The sequence below is a fragment of the Parasteatoda tepidariorum genome, chromosome 1 (assembly GCF_982258835.1).
Source record: "Parasteatoda tepidariorum strain Cologne lab strain chromosome 1, Ptep-v5.0, whole genome shotgun sequence".
Taxonomy (NCBI): Eukaryota; Metazoa; Arthropoda; class Arachnida; order Araneae; family Theridiidae; genus Parasteatoda; species Parasteatoda tepidariorum.
The window spans coordinates 28,630,717-28,656,539 of NC_141755.1; the positions used below are offsets into that span (position 1 = coordinate 28,630,717).

Below are 25,823 nucleotides of genomic sequence, written 5' to 3' on the forward strand. Positions count from 1 at the left end.
CATAAAAGTATGCAGAATTTTTCTATTTCACTTAATCATTAAATTATTCGTAATTAAAATTGTCAAAATTTATCATTTATAAATTTATAGAATTTTTTAAAAGAAATTCTTAAAAGGTTTAGCAAATGTTTTTTTTTTTTTTTATTTTTTTTTTTTTATAAAAAAAGATAAAAATTGTTTGTTATTTTATAATAATATATGGCTATATAATAATATATTATATATATATTTATAAAATAATTAATCTTATTTAAAAAATTAGAATAAGATTATAAATAATTTCTAGTTTGTATAGAATTTTTTGAAAGAAATTCTTAAAAGGTTTAGCAAATGATTTTTTTTTTATATAAAAAAGATAAAAATTGTTTGTTATTTTATAATAATATATGGCTATATAATAATATAATATATATATATATATAATTATAAAATAATTAATCTTATTTAAAAAATTAGAATAAGATTATAAATAATTTCTAGTTTGTATATAAATACTTTTTCACTGACGCGATCGCGAAACGAGGAAAGAGTTGTGATTCAACTAAAACTAGTTACAAACTATCAATAGATGCTTAAGTTGACTTTTAAATTGCTATTTTTTGGGTGAAGGGAGGGCTACTAGTATATGTAGTAGATTAATTTGAATTTCCGGTCCTACAAACTAGTTCTAAGCTATGCATTAATAAATCCCTTAAGTAGCCCGCGGGTCAAAATTTGTTAGTAAGATGACCTTGGACTAGATGGCGCTGCTGCGAATATGCTTAAAGATGGCAGCTTCCTTTATTGTGATGGAGTAAATTATGGGTTGACATATTCTGAATCAGAACGGAGCTGTGTATAATGATTATGGCAAGTCGGTCTTCCCGGTGGAAAGTAATTAACAGGCCTAAAACTGTGGCCCCGGTGAAAGCATGGATGGAAAAAACAAAACCGAAAACACAAAAAATTTAGGTAAGTAATTTTAATTTTAAAAAATTAACTTAAATCAAGGTCATCATGCTTTGAATTGAATATATGTACGTTTGGTTGAAGAAGTACACTGCGTCGCCGACATTTTGAATATCGGCATATGCAATTATCATATTTGAACAAAGCATCAGAATATTTTTTTTAATGATTTCACTTTTAAATAAATATTTTTAATCTGTTTGGACTCCATTTTGTTTTATTTTTAATATTGTGTTATTCACTGATTTCTTGCAAACGATCTCGGTTTTCGTGAATATGTTTACATTATGTTTTTGTTTTGTGAATAATCAGTTAACATCATTCAAAAAACCTACAGTTTTACTTGTGATGATTCTAAATGGATATGCATTTTTTAAGATATGCAATGGATATGTTTTTAAAATACCTCCGTTGTAAATTTACAGCGTGGCTAATGCATATTGGAATTAAGATAGATCATGGAAGCACGACTAATTTATTCATATCTGTATGTATGCATAACCAATGCGTTTGATGACATGCATTCTATTTTTTTTCTTTAGAAAAATGACTAAACATTAATAGAATGTAATTAATTTGAAAAATATTTTTTATTATGCAGCATTTTTTTTCTGAAGTTGCTGTTTGTAAATATGATAATTTTATACGCGGCTTTTTTTGTATATGTATACAAAGTTAATTGTTTGTTTTTAGATCAGCAATTTCTTGAAAACTTCTTCAATATGTTTAAAAGTAGTTTGATTTTTGTTTACCTTGTATTATTAATAATCTTAAGCTTTAATTTTTTGAAACGATCTATTGTTTTTAGTTGTAGCTTAAAGTAAAAGAAAATTACAAAACGGTGTATTTTGTTTGTACTATTAATTAGTATTGTGTAGATTTCTTACTAATTAAATGCTTTTAATTATTACTTATGTCTTTATATATTGCCTTTTAAGGGATGAATTAAGCACAAAATAAGCTGTAGTCATAAAAATCTGTAAAATTTATCAACTTTAAACCAAATTTATTTGATTGCATGTTTTATGATATTTGAAATATTCTGCAGTTATTTTCTAACTATGATAAATTGATTTGATTCAACTTAGTGATGTGATTTATGGGTGCAATCTTAAGGTAAATGTTTTACTTTTTAAAAACACTAAATTACTTTCCAAACTTTATTTGGTATAAGTATTATTTACATATTAGAATAGTATTGGTTTCTAAATTGTTAGTGTATTTATTAGCAGTGTTGAAGCAAGCTTTTATGAGTATATATAATACCTATACTTTATTTTCAGCTTATCTTGTATTTAAACGTGTCCGACACTCATAGTATCTTTTTCGTTTATTATAAATTGGCTAATATTCTCATGTGTAAACTCCTTTTAATAACCTTATCTTATATCCTTTGCTATCATAACTTTGAGTGATAAGAGTAACTACAACTTGTTTATGATAGAGCAAGAGCTAATTTCCATTGACTGGGTACAGAGATTTGTTTAAATTTACATGTTGCTTTTAAGATGCTTTTGTATCTTTTATTATTTTTTTGAAAATGTAATATTTTTGGTGTTTTTTTAAACTTAAATTTTTTGCTATATTTTTTTAATTATTTGTTTCGAAAATTGATAGAATGTCACTGAAAATTGGGACTTCACCAATGTTTTCTATCACGTTTAGTTCTGTAAGTAGGAAATTAATATTAAGCTGTTATAAAAATGTATAAATTCGATGATAAATATTAAATTTAAAATGAAATATTTATTTGAATAATTAAACTTCTCATTGATAAAGCTGCAGGAAAACGTTAAAAGTTATATACTTAATAGAATAACAGAGTAGATAAATTCGTGGGAATTTTCTTCATAATATTAAAAGTTATTACCTTAAGTTGTTTAGAATGTGTTTAACCCAGAAAATGAGAGCCGCACCTCAAAATTGTGAACGTTATTACATTATGATCTGGAATTGCATTTCACAACTCTAAAGTACTGGTGATTTTTTTAAAAATATATAATGTAAAACTGTTAAACGTCACTTCCGCAGCATATGTGGGTAGGTCTTATGTCAAAATTGAGTGTTATATCTAAGGAAATGAGAAGAATGTTATATATTGCTTATGAACAAAATAGTTTTTGTTAAACTTGGTTGATAGAATCTGAGATAAAAAGATATAATAATTATAATTAGTTCATATCATAAATTTATTAGAATAAGAATGTATGCTGTTTCATGTATGTTATATTAGTTTGCATTAAAAATTTTAGATTTATCGAGGCTGTATTCGTAATCTTATTGAACGAAAAAAGAAAAAAAAACTAATGATTTTTTTTAAATAAACAAATTTATTTAAACCAATAAATTTTTTAAATGGATCCAAATTATTTAATTTATGAAAGTCCTCTAAAATGAGTATACCAATAAAAGAACAGTGTGATTTTTTTTCTTAAAATTTTGAGTAACTCACTGTTCTGGCAAAAAAGAAAAAATTATAAAATATTTATTGTCAGAATTTTTCACGTGGTTGCTAAGCAACAGAAACTTTAAAATACCTTTGAATCTTACATTGTCAGTATAGACTCTTGCCAACACTGCAAACTTTTGCCTGAAGCTAAGCTACTTTACCAGTATTGTTATTTATAAATTTTATTCATATGCTTTTCCAACTAATTATTTTTTATTTTAAATTTCTTATTTTCATTGATTCATTTTGATGTCATAATTTTTGTTCTGAGAAATGAAGATTTATAACAGATTATAACATTAATAAACTATTATTTGCATTTGATTTTATACAATTTTAACTCTTCTCTCTATATCTAGGTTTAGAAATGGTTTGCAACTAAAGACTTAATGCCTAACAGAGTTGATAATATATCAACCAAAATGGCTAGTGCTTTGTTCACTATTGAACAAATCGAGTTGATTCGAAGGTTGCGGAATAGTGGCATAACGAAGGAACAAGTGTCAATGGCTTTCGACCAAATGGACCGCCTCGATGTTGAGCTAGGAAAGCCATCAACTTCCTCCATCCGCCCCAATTTACCTCATTACCCTACTATGTGCTCATCTTTACAAGCCCTCGATAGAATGGAGAGAGACCATGATTCGAGCCCAGTCTCTAACCATGGCCAAACTAATGGGGTGACTAAGAATAGTGAAAGTCTCCCCTTTTACAAACAAGGGGAGACACAATCGTACTCTAGACCCCAAAGTAGTAGTAACTCTTCGACAGACGGGGCCACTGATGGTGGTAGCAGTACCCAGAATGGGGATGCTTCACCATCAGCCATTGCCAATAATTCATCAGTAGCTTCACCTACCTCCCGATTGTCAAATGAAGTGACAATAATACCTCTTTCCTCATCGGCTTCATCAGTTCCTGTGTCCTACTCATCGGCCGATGGTGTTACAGTACAAAGCCACAATTTTAACCGTTCGGCCGATGGAGCTTCATCAAACTGCGTCCCTATCCAGTGTTTAGTCAATCCTCTCGATTTATTACAAGACGAGTGCTATGAATTGGATGAGCTTAAAAAGTAAGTTTTAGAAAAAAAATTAGCCTTCTTTGTTATTTTGTTTTAATTTTCTGTTATTTAAAAAAATTACTTTGAGATTTATTTCTGATTCAAATATGAGGTTTGGCAACATCACTTGCAGATATAATTCCGTGTCACACTTACTTGGCATTGCGTTGTTGTCCAAGACAATTTTTTAAAAATGTATATGCCTGGGTTGAATTATATATGTAATTTACAAACTACAACTCTACTGCCTCTTTCAGGGGCTAGCATTTATATGTATGGCACATGCTTTCCTGCATGCCTATATTATGTGATGCTTGTTCCAGCTACAGACTGTGTTAGTAAATTTTTGTTGTTTCGATGTATAAGGAGTTTATGTGGTGATGTATTGTAAGTTCTCGATGTATGTTGCTCCTAACTTGGTTCATCGAAGTCTGATTATGCCCACTGCAGTGCCTTGACATCAAAATGTCACTACCCAGCATTTGTATTTGTTATAAATTTAAAAAAATAGAGATAACAATAATAATGATTTTGTGGAATACCGAATATTCGTCCAAAAATAATCCACCGGATACCAAATATTCAGTGGTAAAATAGTGCCATTTTTTTAATAAAAAAAAATCATTAATAAATATGTTTTATCTATTAATAAGTTTAGTCATTATTGGAAAATAGTTGAAACTTAGCTATATTAGGGTAAAGAAGAGAAAATTTAAACCGATAACTAGATATTAAGGTAATATGAAATATTTAAGATTAACAAACCGCTATTAAAAAAAAGCTGCAAAGTTGAAAAAAGAGAAATAGAAAAAAGATATGCTCTTAATTCTTAGAACAAAACTTAAATGTTAAAAGTTTTATTCCGGAAAAAAACTATCCATAAAACATTAAACGAGGTAATGTCTATCCGATATGCCTTTAAAAATGCAGCTGTATCTTAAAAATGCCCATAGAAAACAAAAGTTTATTTATATACAAAAGCAAAACAGAAAAAATGAAAATCGATCTTCATTTTCGATTGAAAATTTTAATTTTAAAGCTTAGCATTTCATTTTTCCAATTACCGTATTTTCAAGAAAAAGTGAAGATTAAACTATAATAGAAGTCATTTTGATTGCGGTATCATAATAAAAATGTCTATAAAAGCATAAGCTATTTTGAAGAAAAGAAAAGATAGATAAAAACTGGAATCATTCTTATTTTTTAAAAGAATGCTAAAAATCTCAATTTTATTTTTTTATACTGCCATATTTTTTTTTTAAAAAAAAGTAACTGTAAAAGAATGACATTCATTAGAAGTAAGAGTTCTATTTAAAAAATTTTGTCATAATAGAAGCATTTTTTAAAAAGAAAAGTTAATAAAAGAAAAAAAAAGGAGAAACAGAAAAAGAAAATTATTCTTAGTTCTAGAATATAACCTCAAAATTGAGAATCACAGTCTTCTATATTAATAGTCTATATCAGGGGTCGCCAAACTTTTTGATCATCGACCCCTATATAATTTTTCGAAATCTCCATCGACCCCCCACAAAAGTAATTTTCTGTTAATTAAAATAGAACTCTATTAGATACTGTGTTTGTACATTTATTTTATGATTTTAAGCATTTATTAAAGTAATAGTACATTGTGTAACAATAGTTTTATGAAAAATATATTAATATTGAAATTTAAATACCTTATTATTAAATAATAAGTAATTATGCATAAGTAGATATAATAAGTAAAGTAACTAAAGATTTACTGCTTCTTGATCAATGAGATGGGTGTGCCTGGTGTTTTTTTACAAGGTTCGCTATATTGGGTTCAAAATTGGTAAATTTTAATTTTCGTCAAAATTGGTCAATTTTGTAATTTTTGTAAAAAAATACAAAGTGTGCTATAGTTTTGTCGCGGGCTGTACTAATCCATATTATTAATGCTTACCTTCGTTTTTGGGCATTGATAATTAGAATTGATATCTAAGCCAAACGAATGATTTTATCGAAACAATAATTAATCCAAAACTATAAAAGTTTTAATAATGACACTGCAAATATTCAACGCAGTTTGCAAAGATAGCTGAAACTGCGTATGATATATTTGCATTTGTAACGTCAATGCTCGTCACACGTGACATTTGGACAAACGCACATATGCATGACTTATAAACTGCGCTGTGTTCGTGTCGCTGCGCGGTGGTATGTAAATACTTGTTTCACCCCAATAAATATACGTTTATTAATTTATGTTTTATAAAATAACTGATATTGAGTCAATTATAAAAAAAATTCACAAATTTTACATTCTTAATTTGGTATGTGTGATTTGCGTATTGAGAACTGTTTTTTCTTTCGACCCACAATCGACCCTTCCGATTCGGATCGACCCTTCCGATTCGGATCGACCCTCATTCGCCCCCCTGTCTCAAATCGACCCCCGCTTTTGATAAATAGACCCCTGGGGTCTATATAGTCCACTTTGGCGACCTCTGGTCTATATTATCTGTCTTACTTTACAACAAAAAAGTGACGATAAGAGATGAAACTCTTTTAGAAACATTGCGTTAAAATGCTTCACTACAGTTATAAAAACAGAAGAACCAGCAAAAATGAAAGAAACTAAGAAAAACATCACAGAAGGGGGCCAACTCGAAAGGTATAACTCATAGCCACTCCTGGGCAAGCATCTGCATTTTGTATTTTTTTTATAAATTGCAAGTTTAAAATATCTATTTGGCCCCTTGTATTATTTTGACCATCTTATGTCTTTACATGTATATATTGCAGGGTTGGGTTTTTGCCGTCAAAAACTGTTTTTTTACATGACCGTGGTAAAAACCGTGTTTTTACCGGTAAAAACCGTCAAACACTTACTGTTTTCTTTCATTTATGGCATATAGCGGACAATATATTATTTTCACTTAATTGCCTTTATAAATGAATGTTGTAAATGATTGCTATTGATTTTGCTACTATATACACCTATTCCTCTAGAAGGATATACATTCATACATAAATATTGTAACATACTTATTAAAAATAGTGATACTTAACTTTTATCATTATAGCTTGATTTGCAAAGGATTCAAAATTTTGCACTTCTTAATAGTTAGAAATAAACAAACAAACAAAAAAACTTGGAACTATTAATAAATTAGTAATGTAATATGCCAAACAAAATGATGCTTGGAAATGTTGAAAATTTTGTTTAGTATTCTAATATTTTACTTCAAATAGTATGATTTGATATAATCATGTTTGGAAAATGCAAAAATCTGTTCTTAAATATCTTTTAACAATTTTTTTTCTAATTTTATTGCCCAAAAATGAATTAATTTTAAATTATAAGCAGTTAAACTCAAATTAAAATACAGTTTTATCAAAACTATGGGTTTTTGACATGACGGTAAAAACCATGGTATAAACCGGTAAAAACCGTCATGTGTCAAAAACTTGCCAACCCTGATATATTGTATTTTTTTTTACTGCATTTGTATTTCTTAAAAATGTTCTAAATTTCATGTAAAGTATCAGTGAAATTTGGTCCTTTTTTCTTGTGTCAAACTTGTAACCCTACTAATGGTTGGTAGTATCTGTAAGAGATCTTTATTGCGTGATTGTATTTACATTTTAACTTCTTAGGGAGAGCATGAGACCAGATACTTTACAATGTGTTGCATGGTTATGTATTTAAAGGAGATATTTCATATTATTAAAAGTACTAAGGCCTAAATGTTTTTCTTTTTCCAAAAAGAGTTGAATGAATTAAAAATATATCACAAATATGTAATGAGCTGAAATTATTTAAAATAAAGTTTTTATTAGGTCTTTTTTTTTAAAAGTTAGATCATTATAAAATGTACTGCATCAAAACTCTGATGTCAGGATATTTTTTTCAGCTTGTAAATCTAGTTTAAATTTGAAACAAGATGTGTAAAAGTGTGTGTCATATCTCATTTAAAAAAATCTTATTTTAAGATAAACCATGTGAAGATCTGATGCAATAATTGTTGAAAAAGCAATAAAAAAAACCATGCGAATTAATGATAAAATTGTCTCAAATACCACATTAAAAAATAATTACTGAAGTACATGGTGAATTTCCACTTTGTAACATGTTTTGTGTTAACAATATTAGGATTTTACAAATAGTGCAATGTCATTGCATTAAAACAATAAAAAAAACATGTACTGAATCATGCATGCTATATTTTGGATTGTAACTCGGGGGTCTGTCCATACCAAATTTACTACCGTTTAGCAGTACCTTCACAAATTCAACTTTAGGAAAAACGGTAGTTTCACTAAGTAGGAAACTATAAATCCATATTTGTGTTGATTTTTTAAAATAATTTTTAATTTTTCACGAATCATGTCTAAATTTTCACAAAGTAGGTAGGTACCTCTCAGAAAAACTAAGACAGACCCCTGTAACTATTTGGTAACTTTACTGTTTGACCATTGACTTCTACTATAAGTTTCTAAGGCATCTGTTAAAGTTGAATTTGAAATATAATTTTATCTTGAAAGTAAAAAAAGTTTCCCATAATGTGAAAAATTGTAATAAAGTTTTTAAAAACTAAAAAAGAAAAATTACCTTTTGAAATAAAAAAATATTTTTATGGATTTATTTAACTAAATGTTAACAAATTTTAAAGAAGCATATATGCCATTATGATATGTTTTTATTCATTTTAATTATTTTATTTATGTTTCTAAATCTTTTAATATTTTCACCTAAAATTTTACTACATTCATCATACAATCACCTAGATTTTATTATTAAAACTGTAAGCATAACAATTATTATTAAATATAGTTACATTCTAATTGGGTTTAATGTTTTCTTCTAGGAAAGGTGAAATGGCTATACTATCTGAAATAAGAAATTTTGTCATGAGGTATAATATTAAGCAAACAATGATTGCCGAAATGACAAAAATGAGTCAAGCCTATGTTAGTCGCTTTTTCCGTGGAGATATACAAGACATGTCTGACCGGACCAAGAATGCCTTCTACATGTGGTATCTCACGTGTAAAAATAACCCATGGAAGCTTAGTAAGTGCATATTTTCTTTACAAAATATGTAGTCCTAATTTTAGTTCATTGATTTTTACTTTGTAATAACATCAATAACAACTTTAAAGTTAATATGGGGTGAGTTGGTCCACTTTTCAGTTTGTATTTTTTTATCTCACTAAGAATTAACCATAACCACCCTGTGGCAGAATTTTTTCGAGCTATGTGCGACAAAACTCTCTATCACTAATATCTTTCTGCAAGATACTTTTAATAATAACAAACATATATGTTACTCATTTAAAATAACAAAAGCACTGTGTTTACAAATAAAAAGCCATAATATATATTTTTAATTGAACATGTAAAGTTTTTTTATTCTAATATTATAGGTGATATTCTTGCATTTAGTTGGGGGGTGGGAACTCACAAATTATTTCCGTCGCATTTTGTAAATACTCATGGCAATAAAAAAAATATAATGAAATGTGTGTGTAGTAGTAATTGCTGAAAGAAAGATCGACGACGAAATCACGCTAATCGGACTCTTAAAATGCGTATTTTGTTTCGAGGTTAGGTTTTTTTAAAATTTTTATTTCCAATGAGCTGCACAATCGGTCTTGCCGATGAGCAGACCTAGTGCGTTCTCCAGAGGTGGTATCCACTCTTTCAGGACCACCACAATGGGTGAGATACCGGTCATGATAATTTGGACGTCTAGTTTCTGCCACACTAGATGGCAGCACCGAGACTCTATTTGGATGCTAAAGTGCACTAGGAATATTGGTCGAGATTAGGTTGTTGTAATGTATAATATCGTATAAAAAGTATCGGACTCAAAAACTTTGGAGAAATTAACCGCAACGACTGCCAAAAAATTCAATAGAATTATTGCCTAAGTAGATACTCAAATGCAAGATTCGAATTTCCCATATACTTCGAAATATATTGTGATATTTAAAATCCAAGAGAAAATTAATATCAATAACTGCTGAAAATAGAATCGAAACATTACATCGATTTACTGTCGGCTTAAATTGAGCGCGTCCAAAAGTGATTATCTAAATGCATGATATAAATATTCCATGTAAATTTCTGTAGAAAAGTAATTTTTTCGTGCTTTTTAAAAGAAAATGTTTCTGCAAGAACTCAGTAACGTTCTGCGACAATGTCGCCTTGTTGCTGCGATTCTGCTACGGGACATAACCATATAGTTTGATTTCTTTATCAAGATAAATCACTTACTTTCCTCCATTCGTGATTTTTTTTAAAGAATGCTCAGTTAATAATTTTTTTCTAAAAATAAACCCCTGACGATGTTAGATATAAAAAATATTTTATCAGGATTGTGTATAAATTTAATTCATATTAAGACATTAAAAAACATATACTATCTTAAAAAAAACCAATTACGGCTATAAAAATTTTGTTTACGAAGGGCAAGGGGCCTCTGCGAAACTTCGAATTATCCAAACAATGTTATTTTTATGTCTTAAAATAATTACTCGTAACAGAAATTGCGAAGCAAAGATTGTTTATTAATTTTAAATTAAAACGTTACAATTTTTTAAAATATTTAGCTATATCAGATTGCTTTAAAGAGCTTGCTTGATTTTTTCTAACAAAATCTTCAAGAATATTTATAGCTCTAAACACAGCTTCACTTACGTCAGATTGTCCTTCTGCATAGCGTCGATATTCTGATAAATGAACGACTGCCTCACTTGAAGTTGGAATTGGCCTCTGTTCTTCTACCTCATCTTCAATATCTTCTTCGTCTTCTGTTGTAATATTCTGATTGTTTAGAACTTCAGATAGAATATCTTTATCCGATAATTCTCCACAAATGTCTATATTTTCATCCATACTGACGTAATCATCGAACGGAATGTTGTCTTCCCATGCAACTGGGAGAGGTAAATTTTCTTCATTAAAAAGTTCGCTCGGGACTGTGTTCCTGATGAATCCTGCCTTCCGAAAACAATTTGCTATTGTTTTTTTGCTGACTTTGGACCATGCATTTAAACACATTCTTGAAGCATCGAGGAGAGTAATGGGAAGCTTTTGGGAAGATTCAGTAAGGAGGTGTTGAACGACTAGACATCTGTAAAAATGCTTCAGATTTTTAATGATGCCGTGGTCCATTGGTTGCACCACTGATGTCATGTTTGGCGGGAAAAAAACAACCGTGATATTTTCCATAGTGGGTATCGATTTATGAGCAGTGCAGTTATCAATAAACAGGATGATTTTTCTGTTTTTTCTTTGGTATGTGCGATTTAGATCAAGTAGCCATTCTTCAAAAATATGCGCCTTCATCCATGCTTTTGTGTTAGAAAGGTATTCTATAGGCTTTGATTTGACATTTTTGAAACACCTTGGACTTCGAGATTTTCCTATCATTAGTAATGGTAATTTCTCTGTGCCATCCATGTTTGATCCTACAAGTAAGGTGATTCTATCTTTACTATGCTTTCCACCACTACATTTTTCACCTTTAAAAGTAAGAGTCTTTGCAGGTATACATTTGAAAAAAAGTCCTGTCTCATCGACATTAAAAATGTCTCTGTCCTGTGTATACTCAATTATTTCGGCAACTTTTTTTTTCCACTCATTTGCTGCACCTTGGTTCACACTTTCCGGACCAACCATCCGGAGCTTGCCTTGAAGCTGCTGTTACCTAAACTGATGGCAAATTCTTCAGCTTTTGCACGTACAAGAGTTCCACTGAGAGGGATGTTCTTGTCCCGTGCTTGTTTAAACCACTTTGCAACACACTCGTCCACGTCAGGATAATCAGGCTCTCTAGCACGCTTGCGATTTCCATTAGATTTCAAAATTCTTTCTTTATTTTTTAAAAAAGTCGAAAGAGTGTTAGGCGCTATTCCAAACTCTTTTGCGATGATGCATTTTTTTTAACACCCTTTTCTACTTCTCGAATTACAGCAATTTTTTCATCGAAAGATAAGGTTTTATACGGCACACGGGGCTTACTAAATGACATGCTGGTACTGAACTATCACTACAAAACTAAAATCACAATGTAGAAAACTCAAGTAATGTCGACTACAGTCCTAGTGTTTAATCCCGTGATTATACACCAGTTTCTCGGAGTCGGATGCAAGGTGATCTCATGAAAAAAATAAACGCACCACTATTGGAGGAACACCTGTCAATCAACTGCAATATGACCTTTGAAGGACGACTCACGTAGACATAACTTTTTTCAAGATCATGAAGACTCGCCTAGCCGGTGACAATTTTTTTCTCCTCCGCTCCGACCAATGACATGTATGCATCCTATCACGTGATTCGAAATACCCTTCCCGTCGTCCTTTCTCCCTCCCCCTTGTCATCCCTAAAACAATTTCCATAATAGCTGAAAATAACCAGAATACTTTTCAAAAATAACTGCATTTAAACTAGATTTTGTCATTTTTGAAAGGGTAAAAACTTCGAATTAAAGAAGTTGGATTTCGAAATAACCAAATTATAACCAAATAATTCGAAGGAGACTAGACTATTGGGAGACTTTTCTGTACTTCTGGCAATGTTTTTTAGCATAAATTGGGTTGCACAACCTGCGGCCCGTGGATCTTCTGAATAAAATAAAACAAATTCGTATGCTATCATTTATTATACTATCAACTATTTTCATGCTACTAAATGCAACTATTTTTTTCATTTTTTTGCTGTGTTTACCCTGTGTTCCAGTTTAACAAAAAGTAAATATTTTATTATTTCAATGTGAATAAAACTGATTTAGTGCAATTTTTAAGTAGTTTTATTATATTGAAAAATAATTTTAAAGAAATTAATTACTTATTTTAAAGAAACAAGTTTTTGAAAGTAATATGAAGTAGTAGGACTAAAATAATTACTTAGCTATGCTTAAATAGAACTTTATAGAATAAAAATAGTATATATACCTTTTAACTGGGGGTTTCATCGGATTTATAGTAATAGTAGTGCAAATTAGTAATGGAAAAAAACAAATAAAAATATTTTGTAACTTTAAAATAATTGAGCCGTGTCTAACATGCTTCTAGATCCAACCTACAATATTACTTCCTATTTTCTATTAGTATTTGTATCAACATCATTGCCTTAAGAATAAAGCTATTTATGTTGACATGTTAGCTAAAGTTGTCTACAGAGCACTGAAAACAGTAATACAAATATTACACAGACATTTTTTTTTTAAAAGGATATAAATATATATATTTGGAATTGATAGTTTTAAATTGCGTGTCATTTGTTGATAATTTGAAAAAAATATGGTTGAGTTACATTTTTCAAGATGTCGATTTACTGAATTGTTCAAATATTAAAATTGATAAAGGAGAAAGTATTTTTTTTAGTCTTTCCCCCCCCCCCCCCCAATTTTTTTTTCTTCTAAAAAATCTGTTATTATTTGTTTTCCAAGTTTTAGATGAAATAATTTCCTTGTGCCTACGAGTATCTCTGTATATTTTACACCAATTTTATATAAAATGAAATTAAATACATGTTACGAAATTAACTTTTAAATATGCTATTTTCTGTGTGCTGAGATAGGCATAATTATATTTGCCAGTCATAAATTCGGAGAAAGTGTAGACGTTATCTAAAAATATAGCCCATGTTATTTTTTTAAGTTGTCCAATTATCCAGATTTTTAATTTATGGGATTGGCCCCAGCAGTTCTAAGTTATTAACGCTCTGCATTATTTATTAAGATTATTTTACCTAACCTTTACAATAGAAAAGTTTTCTAAAAGAATCCATTCCAGAGGTTTAATATTTAAGAACCCTTCATAAAATTCTGGAAAAGGCCCCTTCCCAAAAATCAAATGTCGAAAAGTAAGTTTCACAAAATCAGTAATCTTTCACAAAAATCCAAACTTCTTAAACTAACTTTCACAAAATTTTAAACTCAGAAAAGGATCTTTTTTAAAAATTCTATTTATCTCAGGGTTGCAAAAAAAGCCAGGCTCGCTAGTTTTTATTTAAGAAAGCTGACCTTTATTGGCTTTTTTTAATATTTTACTATGCAAAATTAACATACATATATTTGAATTAATTTTATAATCCTAATATACAATCATGTCATTGTAGTAAATGCTTAACGATTGTTTATATATTATTACAGGTTTTGAAAAATATTAGTTTTGGTAAAAGCCAGCTTTTTTAGGTGGTTTAAAAAAAACTGACTGTTGTTAAAATCCAGTAACCTTAATTTATCTAATATGTATGATTAATAATACATTTTGTTTTTATATTTAACCCCTTCCTTCTCGTTCCTGTGAAAATGACGGGGTGAGTTTTCGCTCGCTATTTCTCGCTCCCGTGATATTGACGGGCATGAGTGTTCAGTAGTAATGCGCCAATAAAACTAATAATTAAGAATAAAACTAATTCATTTATTTTTCCCAGAAAAAAATTTGTTTCTCATATAGCAGTACCGGGATATTTTTAAGGTAATTGTAAATAGGAAGTTTATTTTAAACTAGATACTAGCACTAATCAAATACATGTATTTGGCAAAATAGACACTTTTATGACCGTTTTCTTGAAAATTAACCGATCGTTAAGAGGTTAAAAAGCAATTTTCATGTACATGAAAAGGTTAATTTCTGTGCAAATTAATGCAAAAATACATTTAAATTGCAACAAAATCTTATACTACAGTAATTATGTTTGAACAATATTCAATGGATAAATTAGTGCAAAATATTTTGTGTGCAGATTTGAAGATTATTAAAGGAAACATAACTAGCATGTATCTTAAGTTAACTTTATTATTTAATTTTTATTTATTTTAAAGGCTCTTGTTCATTTTTTTTTCCCAATTAACAAATAGTTAATAGTAAATTTCCATAAAATTATATTTTTCGTAAAAAGAGAATCTTAGTTTTTGATAGAAATAATTGTAGAAATTTCAAAAATAGGATTTTTAAAAATTTTGGTTTTCCTCTTGTGTTATTTATAAACAGGTATTACCAACCATTTTTTAATTTAATCATAGAACACTATTAGCACCATTTAACATGGCACGTATTTTAACTTTAAGAGTATTACGAATATAAATCATGTAAAACATTTTCAAAATATTACATTGATATTTATGTACTCTTGCAGATAATTATTTAAAATTATTGATTGTGTGATGTTAACTTTTATATGTCTATGTTTACTAGAATAATATGTTTTAAATTATGAAGTCGAAATTACCCAGACAGCTAATTGAATTTTACACTCAAAAGCAATTTGAACTGAACAAAGTTTGTCAATTCTGTGTAATCTATTTGAATCTTTTTTTTGAATCTTTTTATTATTCAAGTAATAACATATTTTTATGTAATCTATTTGAATCTTTTTTTTATTCAAATAGTGTTTAAAAATGTAAAATAGGTGTTTTTAGTTGGTATACAAACACATTAGATCATATTTATTCATTACGACAAAAGAGGCTTCAGATAACATTATTTTAAATAACTTTTCACGAAAAGAAAAAAGTTTCCTAAATTTATACTATCTTAATTGCAGCTCAACTTTGCCCAAATTCAGGTGTGAAGCGTATGGTTTCTGAGAGTGGTGATCTTATTCCATTGAAAAGAGAACGATTTACATTTAAAGCTGCTCACCTGGCAGTTTTAGAGCGTTACTATGAGAAAGATCCATACCCTGACTCTCAGACAAGAGAGCAAATTGTTGATGAATGTAATAAAGCTGTAGAAAGATCAGGTATTTAACAATTTAAAAAAAATTATTTTTGTTTAGTTTTATTGTGTGTTACGTGCAGGGTTGGGTTTTTGACGTCAAAAAGTGGTTTTTGACATGACAAGGGTATAATACTGGTTTAAACCGTCAAAAACCCGTCAAAAATGTCAAAAACTAAAGTTTGCCAAGAAAATATATAAACTTCAAAACTACCAACAGTTGCCATGCATTATATTGAAATTTAATTATGCTATAGGTAATCAGCAGGTTTTGAAATATTTTTTAATTAAAATTAAGGTAAAGTAACAGATTTAAAATCTCAGAAATTTATATTCAAATGCATGTGCAGAAAAATTTTGCACAAAATTTTTTTTAAATATTTATATTTTGAAAAAAAATTTTTTTTTTTTGATGCTTAAGAAAATTAAAAGTTTATTACTATGCATTTTTGACATATAAGGAACATATAACTAATATTTATAAGGAACTTACAAGTTATGTTGTATAAATACAAACTTGATACAAGTGTATGAAAAAAAAATTTAATGTTATACCGAATATCTTTATTATCGAATATGTTAATTTGAATTTAAAAGTAGTTATATTTGGGAATAATGATAAATATAGTTCATATTGTTTATTATATTTATTTATAATTATTACACTTATCATTTTAAAACAATTTTTACCTCTTAATTTTTTCCCCCACTTGTATTAAGAATACAAATAATGCATATCTTGAAAGCAAGAAGTAATTATTCAGCAGCTGAATATTTAGATCGCCAAGATTTAGATATTCAACAAAACTATATAGTATTCAGCAAAATGAAATTCACAAGTATTTGGATAAACTAAATTTTCAGCATAGTAAATGAATAGGCTGAATATACTGTAAATCGACACTAACTACTCTGTGTATTTAACAGAAAGCACTTAAATTCGTATTGTCTTATGTTAAAAAGATTATTAAGAAGATTTAAAAGAATATTAAAAAGATTTTTCTTTAAAAGATGTCTAATGTACAAAACTGCTAATGTTTATCTTTAAAAATGTCTAATTTTTAGTATAATCTATACTATACACTAAATTTGGTTATAAATAAATTTCTTAATAATATCACTGCAGATTTTCAATAACACATGAAAATGAATACATAATATTACAAAAGATGTGAGCTTTCAAAAGTACAAGATTTTGGTTACTATTCAAAATATAAGTGTTTCCTCAAAATTTTCAATTTATTTTTTCTAGAACATATTTAGAAACACTATCCTTTATAAAAAATATATAATTTTATGTATTAATTAAATTTCACATATGAATATAGGTTTTTGACATTTTCGACATTTTTGACAGTGAGGTTTTTGACGTGACGGTTTAAACCATGGTTTAAACTGTCAAAAACTGTCACATGTCAAAAACCTGCCAACCCTGGTTACGTGTAAATAACTGTTAAAAATTTCAATTGAATAGTTGTTGTAGTAAAAAGATCGAGTGTTTAGTAGACAGTAAAAAAATGATTATTTGAAATTATCATGCATACTAGCTAATACTATGCATGCTAATTATGTAGATATTTTTAAAGCAGTAAACATTAAGCTCTAAATGTAAAAGGAAAGAAGAAGAGTATTTTCCTAACTTTTATTTATTAATTTGTGTTTTAAAAGCATAAAAGAATTTTTAACAATAATTTATTATACAGCAGTATTCCAATTATCTAGAGGACGAATAAATCTGGAGGACGAACATCCTTTGGGATACCTCTGCTTGCAGCAAACCTAACCTTTAAGCATTGTTTATACTACAATAGAGGAGGCAACTAAACAGTGCAGATTCTATTGATAAGAATGACATTAATTAAGAATTTAATCACAAAACTAATGAAAATCCATTTATATCTTATATGTATATAAATGAATGCCTATCTGTGGATGTAGGTGTGTCCCTTATGGATTTTTAAACCATCTAACTGAAAGTTTTGAAATTTGGCATATAGATAGCTTAAGGAAGGTCACTGTCGACATTAGAACATTCTACAATGAATGTTCAAACGGGATGATCGAAAAATGAAATGGAATTTTCTGATTGGCTAAACGTTGTCGATCTATATATATATTTCTCTTACACGGCAACAAAAAAAAGCCTCATTACAACTCCCTGAATGGCAACGCTAGAAAATCGGCCAATGATTGCCGCTAAAAATGTCACGTGCCAAATCTAGCTGAGATGGCTCAACATATAGCGCCTTTAAAAACGGAAACTGAAATAACCAGAGAGAGCATAAGCTAGGCAGAAGTGAGTAGTCTTTGTCGATAGATCTCTATTTTAGTATTTTGTCGAAAGCGCTTTTTTTTTCACGAATTTATATATTTCGAATTTATTTGACGATTTTTGATTTATATCACGAATTTATTTGTTTTACTAGAATTTATTTGTTTATGCATGTTTTTCCATTGCAATTCACTTACTTCAATTTTTAATAGACTTAATTAGAGCCAGAATTTTAACCTTTTTAAAGAGATATCAGTTTTAGAAATTTTAAAGATTTTATACTATAGCACATTTCTAATAGGTTTAACGAATTGCATGCCATTTATTTGAATTCAAATTTGTTTTAATGACTTAGTATTTACTAAAAAGATGTAATTTTTTTAAAAAGAAAACTTGTTATATGGATTTGAATGATTGTTTTGAATTCTTAGAATTTTGTGCATTTGCAATGTACCTAAGTTAATAGCGAACGAAGCGAGCTTGGTTTGCGAAGCAAACCATATAAGATTGCGTAGCAATTTTCGGGGGTTGGCGAGCATTAGCAATAAGGGGGCGCAGCCCTCTAGTTGTTTTAAATTTTACTATAAACGATTTAGTGTTAAAATATTTTGAAGATAACATCTGTGATATTATTTACCTTATAGATCTATTTATTCAGAAAAGCTAATTACATGTCTATATATAAAAAAAGGAATGCCTAGTCTGTATATGGATGTGTGTGTCATTTATAAACTTCTAAACCATCCAACTGAAGTTAATGAAACTTCACATACAGATAGTTTAAAGCACGAGGAAGGTCGCGTCAACATCAGAACATTCTATGGCGATCCGTTCAAGCAGGATAAGTGAAAAACAAAATGAAATTTTCTGAATGGTTAAGCTTTAGCCATTGTTTTATATTTAACTATAGACAGTTCAATTTTTCACATATTTTAAAGATAACATCAGTGATAATTTATAGCTTATAGCTCTGTTTGATCAAAAAAAGATATTATTGCACATATTTAAATATTTGATTTTATATTCGCTATATCAGATAAATTCAATGATTATGTGGTAGCATGCATGGTCTATGTCAAATGTATGCTTTTAAAGTTCCTCTGATATCACATGCTTTTTTTAAAATCGTTTTTCCAAAAAGTTATTTAAAATCAAGGGTTGAATAGAAAAAAATATTTAGGCATTTAAGGGCAAAATTAATGGGAATGTGATACTTATTCGTTTAGGAAAAACGTAAAAAGATCGCCATATTATTATTGATGCCAATGATGCTTAATTAATTTAGGTAATATATGCATATTGAAATAAACTATGTACTAGAAAGCAAAAGTAATGGAGTAAAGATATTTATTTGTTTAGAAGTACCGTAAGAAATCATATTAATGTATTGATTGAAAGAAGAAAATAAACTTATGTACTAAAAAGCAAAAATAATAGAGAAAAGATACTTATTCGTTTTGGGGAGCCGTATGCAATTGCCATATTATTATGCATTAATTGAAATAAAATAAAATAAACTATGTGCTGAAAAGCTAAGTTAAAGGAGAAAAGGCTAATAGGAAATTTGTTAAGGCTTAACTATTGTTGACGCTTAATTATTGTGTACTATTGACAGCAATATGGATTACTGATATTATGGTAATTGGTGCACTTTTAAAAGGAATTCTATAATGTGTTTTCAGTAGTTTTAGAAATATTTTTTCCAGTTTTAGCAAATATAAGTGAATTAATATTTTAATGAATTAGAATTAAAAGAACTTTGTTCCTCCACTACTTAATTATATTTGAACAGTAAATTTAAGATAGATGGAAAAATGGCCATGATCCAAAATCCTTATCAAGTTCTAATAATAATTCTAATTTTTGAAATTTCGGCTTTAGAGAACTGTTACTAATAAATGTATTTCGCACAAAACAGAAATGTTGAAGGGTTATGTAATAAGTACCCAACATACTAACATAGGTATAAAATATTATATATATATATATATATATATATATATATATATATATATATATATATATATATATATATATATATATATGGTGATTATTAAAACAGCTCCAATACTAAGAAGTTTTAATACTGACACTTTGGAAATAAGTGTTTTACGGCTTCCAGAAAAGGATATGTAGTTGTTAAAATTACTTGATAGTGGTAAAATTTGACTATTATGAGTTGGCCATGAGTAATAGCCAAGTGATGCTAAATGCATTTTATCTTTATTTTATCTACATCCAATTGGAAACTATACAGCAGCTTACCATAGCTTATTTCACAAGGTGATATTTTCAAACAGATAATTTTGTTTTTAATAAAGACATAAATTATGTAATTTCAAGATCAAAACTGCTTTATTTCATAAGATATTAATGATATTTAGTTATTCTGGTGAGTTTGACAAGACAATTTGTTTTAGTTATTTAGAGATGTACTGTTAAAAAAGGTGACATGGTTGCTAGATTTAGAAAGAACTCGCTTTTTTGGTATTTCTGATCTTGCCTCTTTTTACTTGTTTGTTCTTCGTGTAAGCCTTGCACCATCATACGTTAGTGTTACCATGTTCGAGCAGCGAGATTGAGTTCATTTTGCAAATCATCATTCAGGTTTAAATTTCAAAGTTGGTATATTGTTAACAAGTTAAAAAGTGTTTTATAACGATTTTTATTTTTTTTAAAATGACTGTCTTTAATCCGTAATCTGACTATCTTACGTCTTGAAATGACAGATCTTCAAATGACGATTCTAATAATGATTGTTCTTTTAAACGAAAATAATAAATCAGGTAACTAATACACGTATACAAGAAATACTACTCAAGAGAGTCTCAAAACTTTGTGAGCTGAATGCAAATTGCGTAGCGTTTTTAAAAAGTGCTTAAAGGTGCTTATTTTCGTTTTTATAAGCCCTTAAAGGTGCTTTTTTCATTGGGTGTTTTTAAAAAGATCTTAATTTTCCCTTTTCGAAAAGGAGATTTGTTTTCTTTACCATGTCGATTTTCGCCACGTATTATGCAAAAGCGTGCTTTTCACTGTGTACTATTCAATGTTTTCACAATTCATTCAACCACAGTCCATTTTGGCCTACCGTCGGTCCATAGTATATGAAAGCGCCAATAATTTCACAGAAATACTTGTGAGCCTGCGCGTGCGTCTACTGGGATGAGTTCCGTGAGATTGTAGCACTCTCGTGTGCAACTCTGTTTCTTTTTGATCGATATTCTCAATTTTAGACTTCATTATCCGCCCTCTGAAATCGAACCGAAAAATCTGTCTATCTTTAACTGGCGACTAATATAAACAAGAAAAGAGTTCTTTGTCAAAAACTAGTTATTTTATCATGATCATGCGAAATCATGATCATGTAACGTTATTTTGCATTTTGTTAAATGTATAAAGTGCTTAAAATATTTTTTAAGTGCTTCAATAGTACTTAAAAGGTGCTTATTTTTTGTTGAAATATTTCGCGATGTGCCCTGTGAATGGCTTCAAAGCACACCAAACCCGGTAGCCTGGAAGTATAAGTAGTCAAGAACTTGCAGTATTAAGTGGTTAAGAAACACCACCCATTTTACTTGCCTTGTTCACATTTCTCTCATTTCATTAAAGACACAGCAATGATGTCTAACGTTTAAATAGTTGTTGAAAGCTTAAACTGGCTGTTTAAAGATCAAATATTTAATTTTTATTTTATTTACTGTGTATCATTTATATTTTATATCAAGTGTTTTGAAATTTAAATGTTAATTAAAATACGTTTTGATTTTTCAGTGCGGAAAATGTTAATGCTCTTTCTTATTTAATATTTTTCTATTTATTTTTAAATTTCATAATATATTACGAAATGTCAAAATTTTATGTATGTTGGGTTAACGAAACCATCTAAAATTTAATGGATCTCAGTTCGTATTTCAGACCGGCCTTTGGCGGAAAGGGAAAGAGTTACATTACCTGTAGTGAATAATTGGTTCAATAACAGAAGAAAAGAAGCGAAGAAGCAACTCAGGCAACAGCATGGTATTTTTTCCCTTCTAAATGTTACATTTAATTCACTATAAATCAAATTTAATTCACTGTAATTTTATTTACATATACATAAATACATTTATTTTATTTACACAAATACAGTAGGGAACCGATTATCCGGAACGATCGGGACCATCGCTATTCCGGATAACTGATTTTTCCGGTTTTCTGAATCGCTTCAAAAAGCCGTTTTTTTTATTGTTAAACCCAACTAAGAAAAAAATTTTGGGGGGAATAATCTTAAAAAGAAGGAAAAACGATAAAGTAATACACTAATGATTATTTCCAAAAGGATTTTAAGGTAAACATCGTTCAAAAAAGAAAGAAAAATCCTAAAATCTTATGAGGAAAAAAAATTTTTTTTTTTTTAAATTTCGGGAAAATTTATCGAATTTCGTTCCGGTTTTTTGGTTTTCCGGTTTTCTGATTTCCGGATAACGGGTTCTGTACTGTACATTTAATTCACTGTAATTTTATTTTTTCAAATGTTATTGGCATATTTCTTAAAATGTATTTTTTATCTAATTGTTAAAAATATTTTTTTATCTAAAAAGATTAAGGCATTTTTTTAAGGTTTTCTTTCATTTGTCGGGAAATCCATTGAGTAAATTTTTGTAATTATTATTATACATTTGCAAGTAGTTCTCTGTTTCATTTCTAATACAGTCTTTTTATTTAGTAATAAATTTTTTTTAGCTGTGTTAATTTAAGTTTCTATGCTCAAAAATTTTATTTTAAAAGCAATATACTGCTCAAAATATAAAAATTACTTGCCCAAATTTGTGCCAACAACCAAATTTACATGCTACAAAGTTGCTATTCCCTCTCTGCTTGATTAATCCGATTATTAAAGTTATTAAGCAGCAATTATTATTAATATCCACACTCACATTTATCTTTCATGACGATATTAAAAAGAAATGAATTTTTATAGTTATTAGATAAAAGCATAAGTATGCTCACCTTTTGATTAAATTTAGGTATTTTTGGTCAAATCTTCTTTCAAGAAATCATCCGATAGTTATTTTAATATATTTTTGTGAATTAATCATCTAGCTTAATCTGTTGTCATCATTTACCTGTAACAAAAATCTTATTTGTTTGAATATTAAATTAAATATTAAATTTTTACTATATGTTGTGCAATTTTTAATGAAACTTAATTGTTAAGTACAAATTAATTTTATAACAGCTTGAACTATCATTTTGGTAAGTTACTGTTTATGCTTATAAAGATTTTCGTAGGTTTCAAGCTGTACTTTTCTGCAGAGCCATTGTTTTTTTCTTTCTTTCCTTTATTAAACCTCAGGTAATTAAAGGAACTTTGTATTTTTTCAAATATTTATTTTATATAAGAAATATAATAAATGTAAAAGGTGAAATTTAAATCTCACTTTTTAGATTATATTTTTTTATGCACTGCATCATTTTTTAAAAATAAAATGTATGATGACTGGAATAAAAAAAAATCAGATTTGTCTAGTAATTTCATAAGAATAATCAAAATTAAGACAACTAAATTGACGAGTTTCTGATTATTAACATTTTCGAGGGTATTTCTGGGTCGAGCCATCTGGGCTTTCTCTTCTTTTATATCTCTTCACTTCTTAGGGAGTATTGGTCCCTTTTCATGACTCTACATCTCACATAAAATCACTTTATTTTCTCTCTATGTTTCGTTTTTCATCTTTATATGTTTAAAATTATTCTGCGCTATGTCATTTTACATCTACCCCTCTTTTGTTTACCTTGCAATTCAGCCTATTTTTTACTTTTTCCCCATTTTCTGATAGTGTCACCTATCCATTGCCATTTGCATTCTCTAATTTCTATTTCTATCGGTTTTTGCTTATTGATTTTTGAATAATTCATTGTTATACATATTGCGAAGCCATTTTATGTTAAGAATTCTTCAGGTTCTTCTGGTTGATAAAATCCTGTAACTTAATTATATTTGTTTTCAGGTTGCTCCAGGTACCGATCTGTGTAAAATAACTGATTTAACATTTGAGTTGAATATTCTTAATTTTGTTTCATTTGCTTCATTTACTTCGTAAATGCTCAATAAATTTTTTACTAGCGTTTCTCATCTCTATTTGCAATTTTTGCTCTCTGCTGCCGTATCTATTTTAGTTAAGTTTTATGTTATTGATTAATTTTGTGTATTTAATCCTTTTTTTTTTTTGATGATCTAAATTCTTACTATTCTTTCTAGCAGCAGCTATGGCAGCAGTTTCAGTTGGCATGTCACCATTGAGTCAGCCATCCTTAGGAATGAGTGCAATGGCTGCTTTGGGTTGGCATCAATCACCCACATCCGGTAATATGGGAGGTTTGTCCAATTTTGCCGGTTCCCACCAACCTGCCTTTCACCCAAATGCTCATTTAGATCTCAGTAGTGAGGCTATGGATAGCGACAGTTCTCGTGACTCTAATGCTGAATACAGCAATGGTGATGCTCTTTCTGTTGAAATACATGAAGAGGAAAAGCCTACTAACATCAAACAGGAAGTATGATAACAAGTATGAGAAATTACACATAGCAGAGAATGGAAACGAGAACGATGATCGGCATACTAATAAGCCAATTAAGCCTTTATTTTTCTTTCAACTAAAAATACTACATAGTTCCAATTTGCCTATTTATTGAATGTAAAGCTTAATATAAATTAGTTTTTATCTTACAAAGAAATTAAATATCGTGAGTTTTTGAAATGTGTTCAGAAATTCAAAAATTAGGAAGGAGGTTTTATATATTTTTATCTGCAAATTATTTGTCTTTTTCAAGCGGTCTTGCATCTGGGACCATTCATAGTTGTCAACTACCACTGATTAGAACGTGAGCTTAAGAGTGTGGTAGATAGCTTTAAAAAAAGAAAAAAAAATTCTTTATATAAATTTTTTAAGTTTTTAGATTTATATATATGTTTTGTTGATTTATTTTCTCAGGTTCTTTGAGTTTTTATGTATACAAATTGTTTATGACTGTCAAAAGAAATTTTTATTTCTACTTTAGTTTAACTGAGAGAAAGTTGTGAGGCTGCCGTAAGAGGATTTGTCACTATGCATTTATATAGATGATCAATTGTAGTCAATTATGATTTTATTTATCATTATTTTTTTCCTTCAAAAATTGATTCCATGTCAAATGATTTAATTTAATCATGCTTAACCATTTGTATTAATTTTAAACTAGTTATATACAAATAACGGCCACAATATTTATTCTTTATGTATACACAGTTATATAATTTGTTTTCAACAATGGAATATGCTTGAAATACAATACATACAAATGGTATTAACAATTAATTGACATTGATTAATCAGGTGTAATTTTAAACTTTTACAGGCCCTACTGGATA

General features: G+C 28.7%; 1 protein-coding gene across 6 annotated transcripts; it reads left to right on the plus strand.

Annotated features, from left to right (window-relative positions):
- The first annotated feature begins 722 nt into the window (after positions 1-722).
- Positions 723-25,650, plus strand: LOC107442254 (homeobox-containing protein 1). 6 transcript variants are annotated; one of them, XM_016055778.5, is made up of 6 exons: positions 723-951; positions 3,757-4,472; positions 9,293-9,498; positions 15,988-16,185; positions 22,336-22,449; positions 24,674-25,650. In XM_016055778.5, the coding sequence occupies exons 2-6, from the start codon at positions 3,787-3,789 to the stop codon at positions 24,973-24,975; spliced, it is 1,506 nt and encodes a 501-aa protein (XP_015911264.1). In that variant the 5' UTR covers positions 723-951; positions 3,757-3,786; the 3' UTR covers positions 24,976-25,650. The 6 variants fall into 6 exon arrangements, with proteins under 6 accessions (XP_015911264.1, XP_015911265.1, XP_087017039.1 ...); XM_016055779.5 differs by having other exon boundaries at positions 728-951; positions 24,677-25,150; XM_043054941.3 differs by lacking the exon at positions 723-951 and adding an exon at positions 1,009-1,435.
- Positions 25,651-25,823: the final 173 nt, after the last annotated feature.

What these genes read in the sequence shown, in the direction of transcription:
- LOC107442254 (XM_016055778.5), top strand. Translation starts at nt 3,787, where the DNA reads ATGCCTAACAGAGTTGATAATATATCAACCAAAATGGCTAGTGCTTTG. An exon ending in GAATTGGATGAGCTTAAAAA is followed by an intron (nt 4,473 to 9,292) that starts GTAAGTTTTAGA and finishes GTTTTCTTCTAG; the next exon opens with GAAAGGTGAAATGGCTATAC. An exon ending in TAAAGCTGTAGAAAGATCAG is followed by an intron (nt 16,186 to 22,335) that starts GTATTTAACAAT and finishes AATGGATCTCAG; the next exon opens with TTCGTATTTCAGACCGGCCT.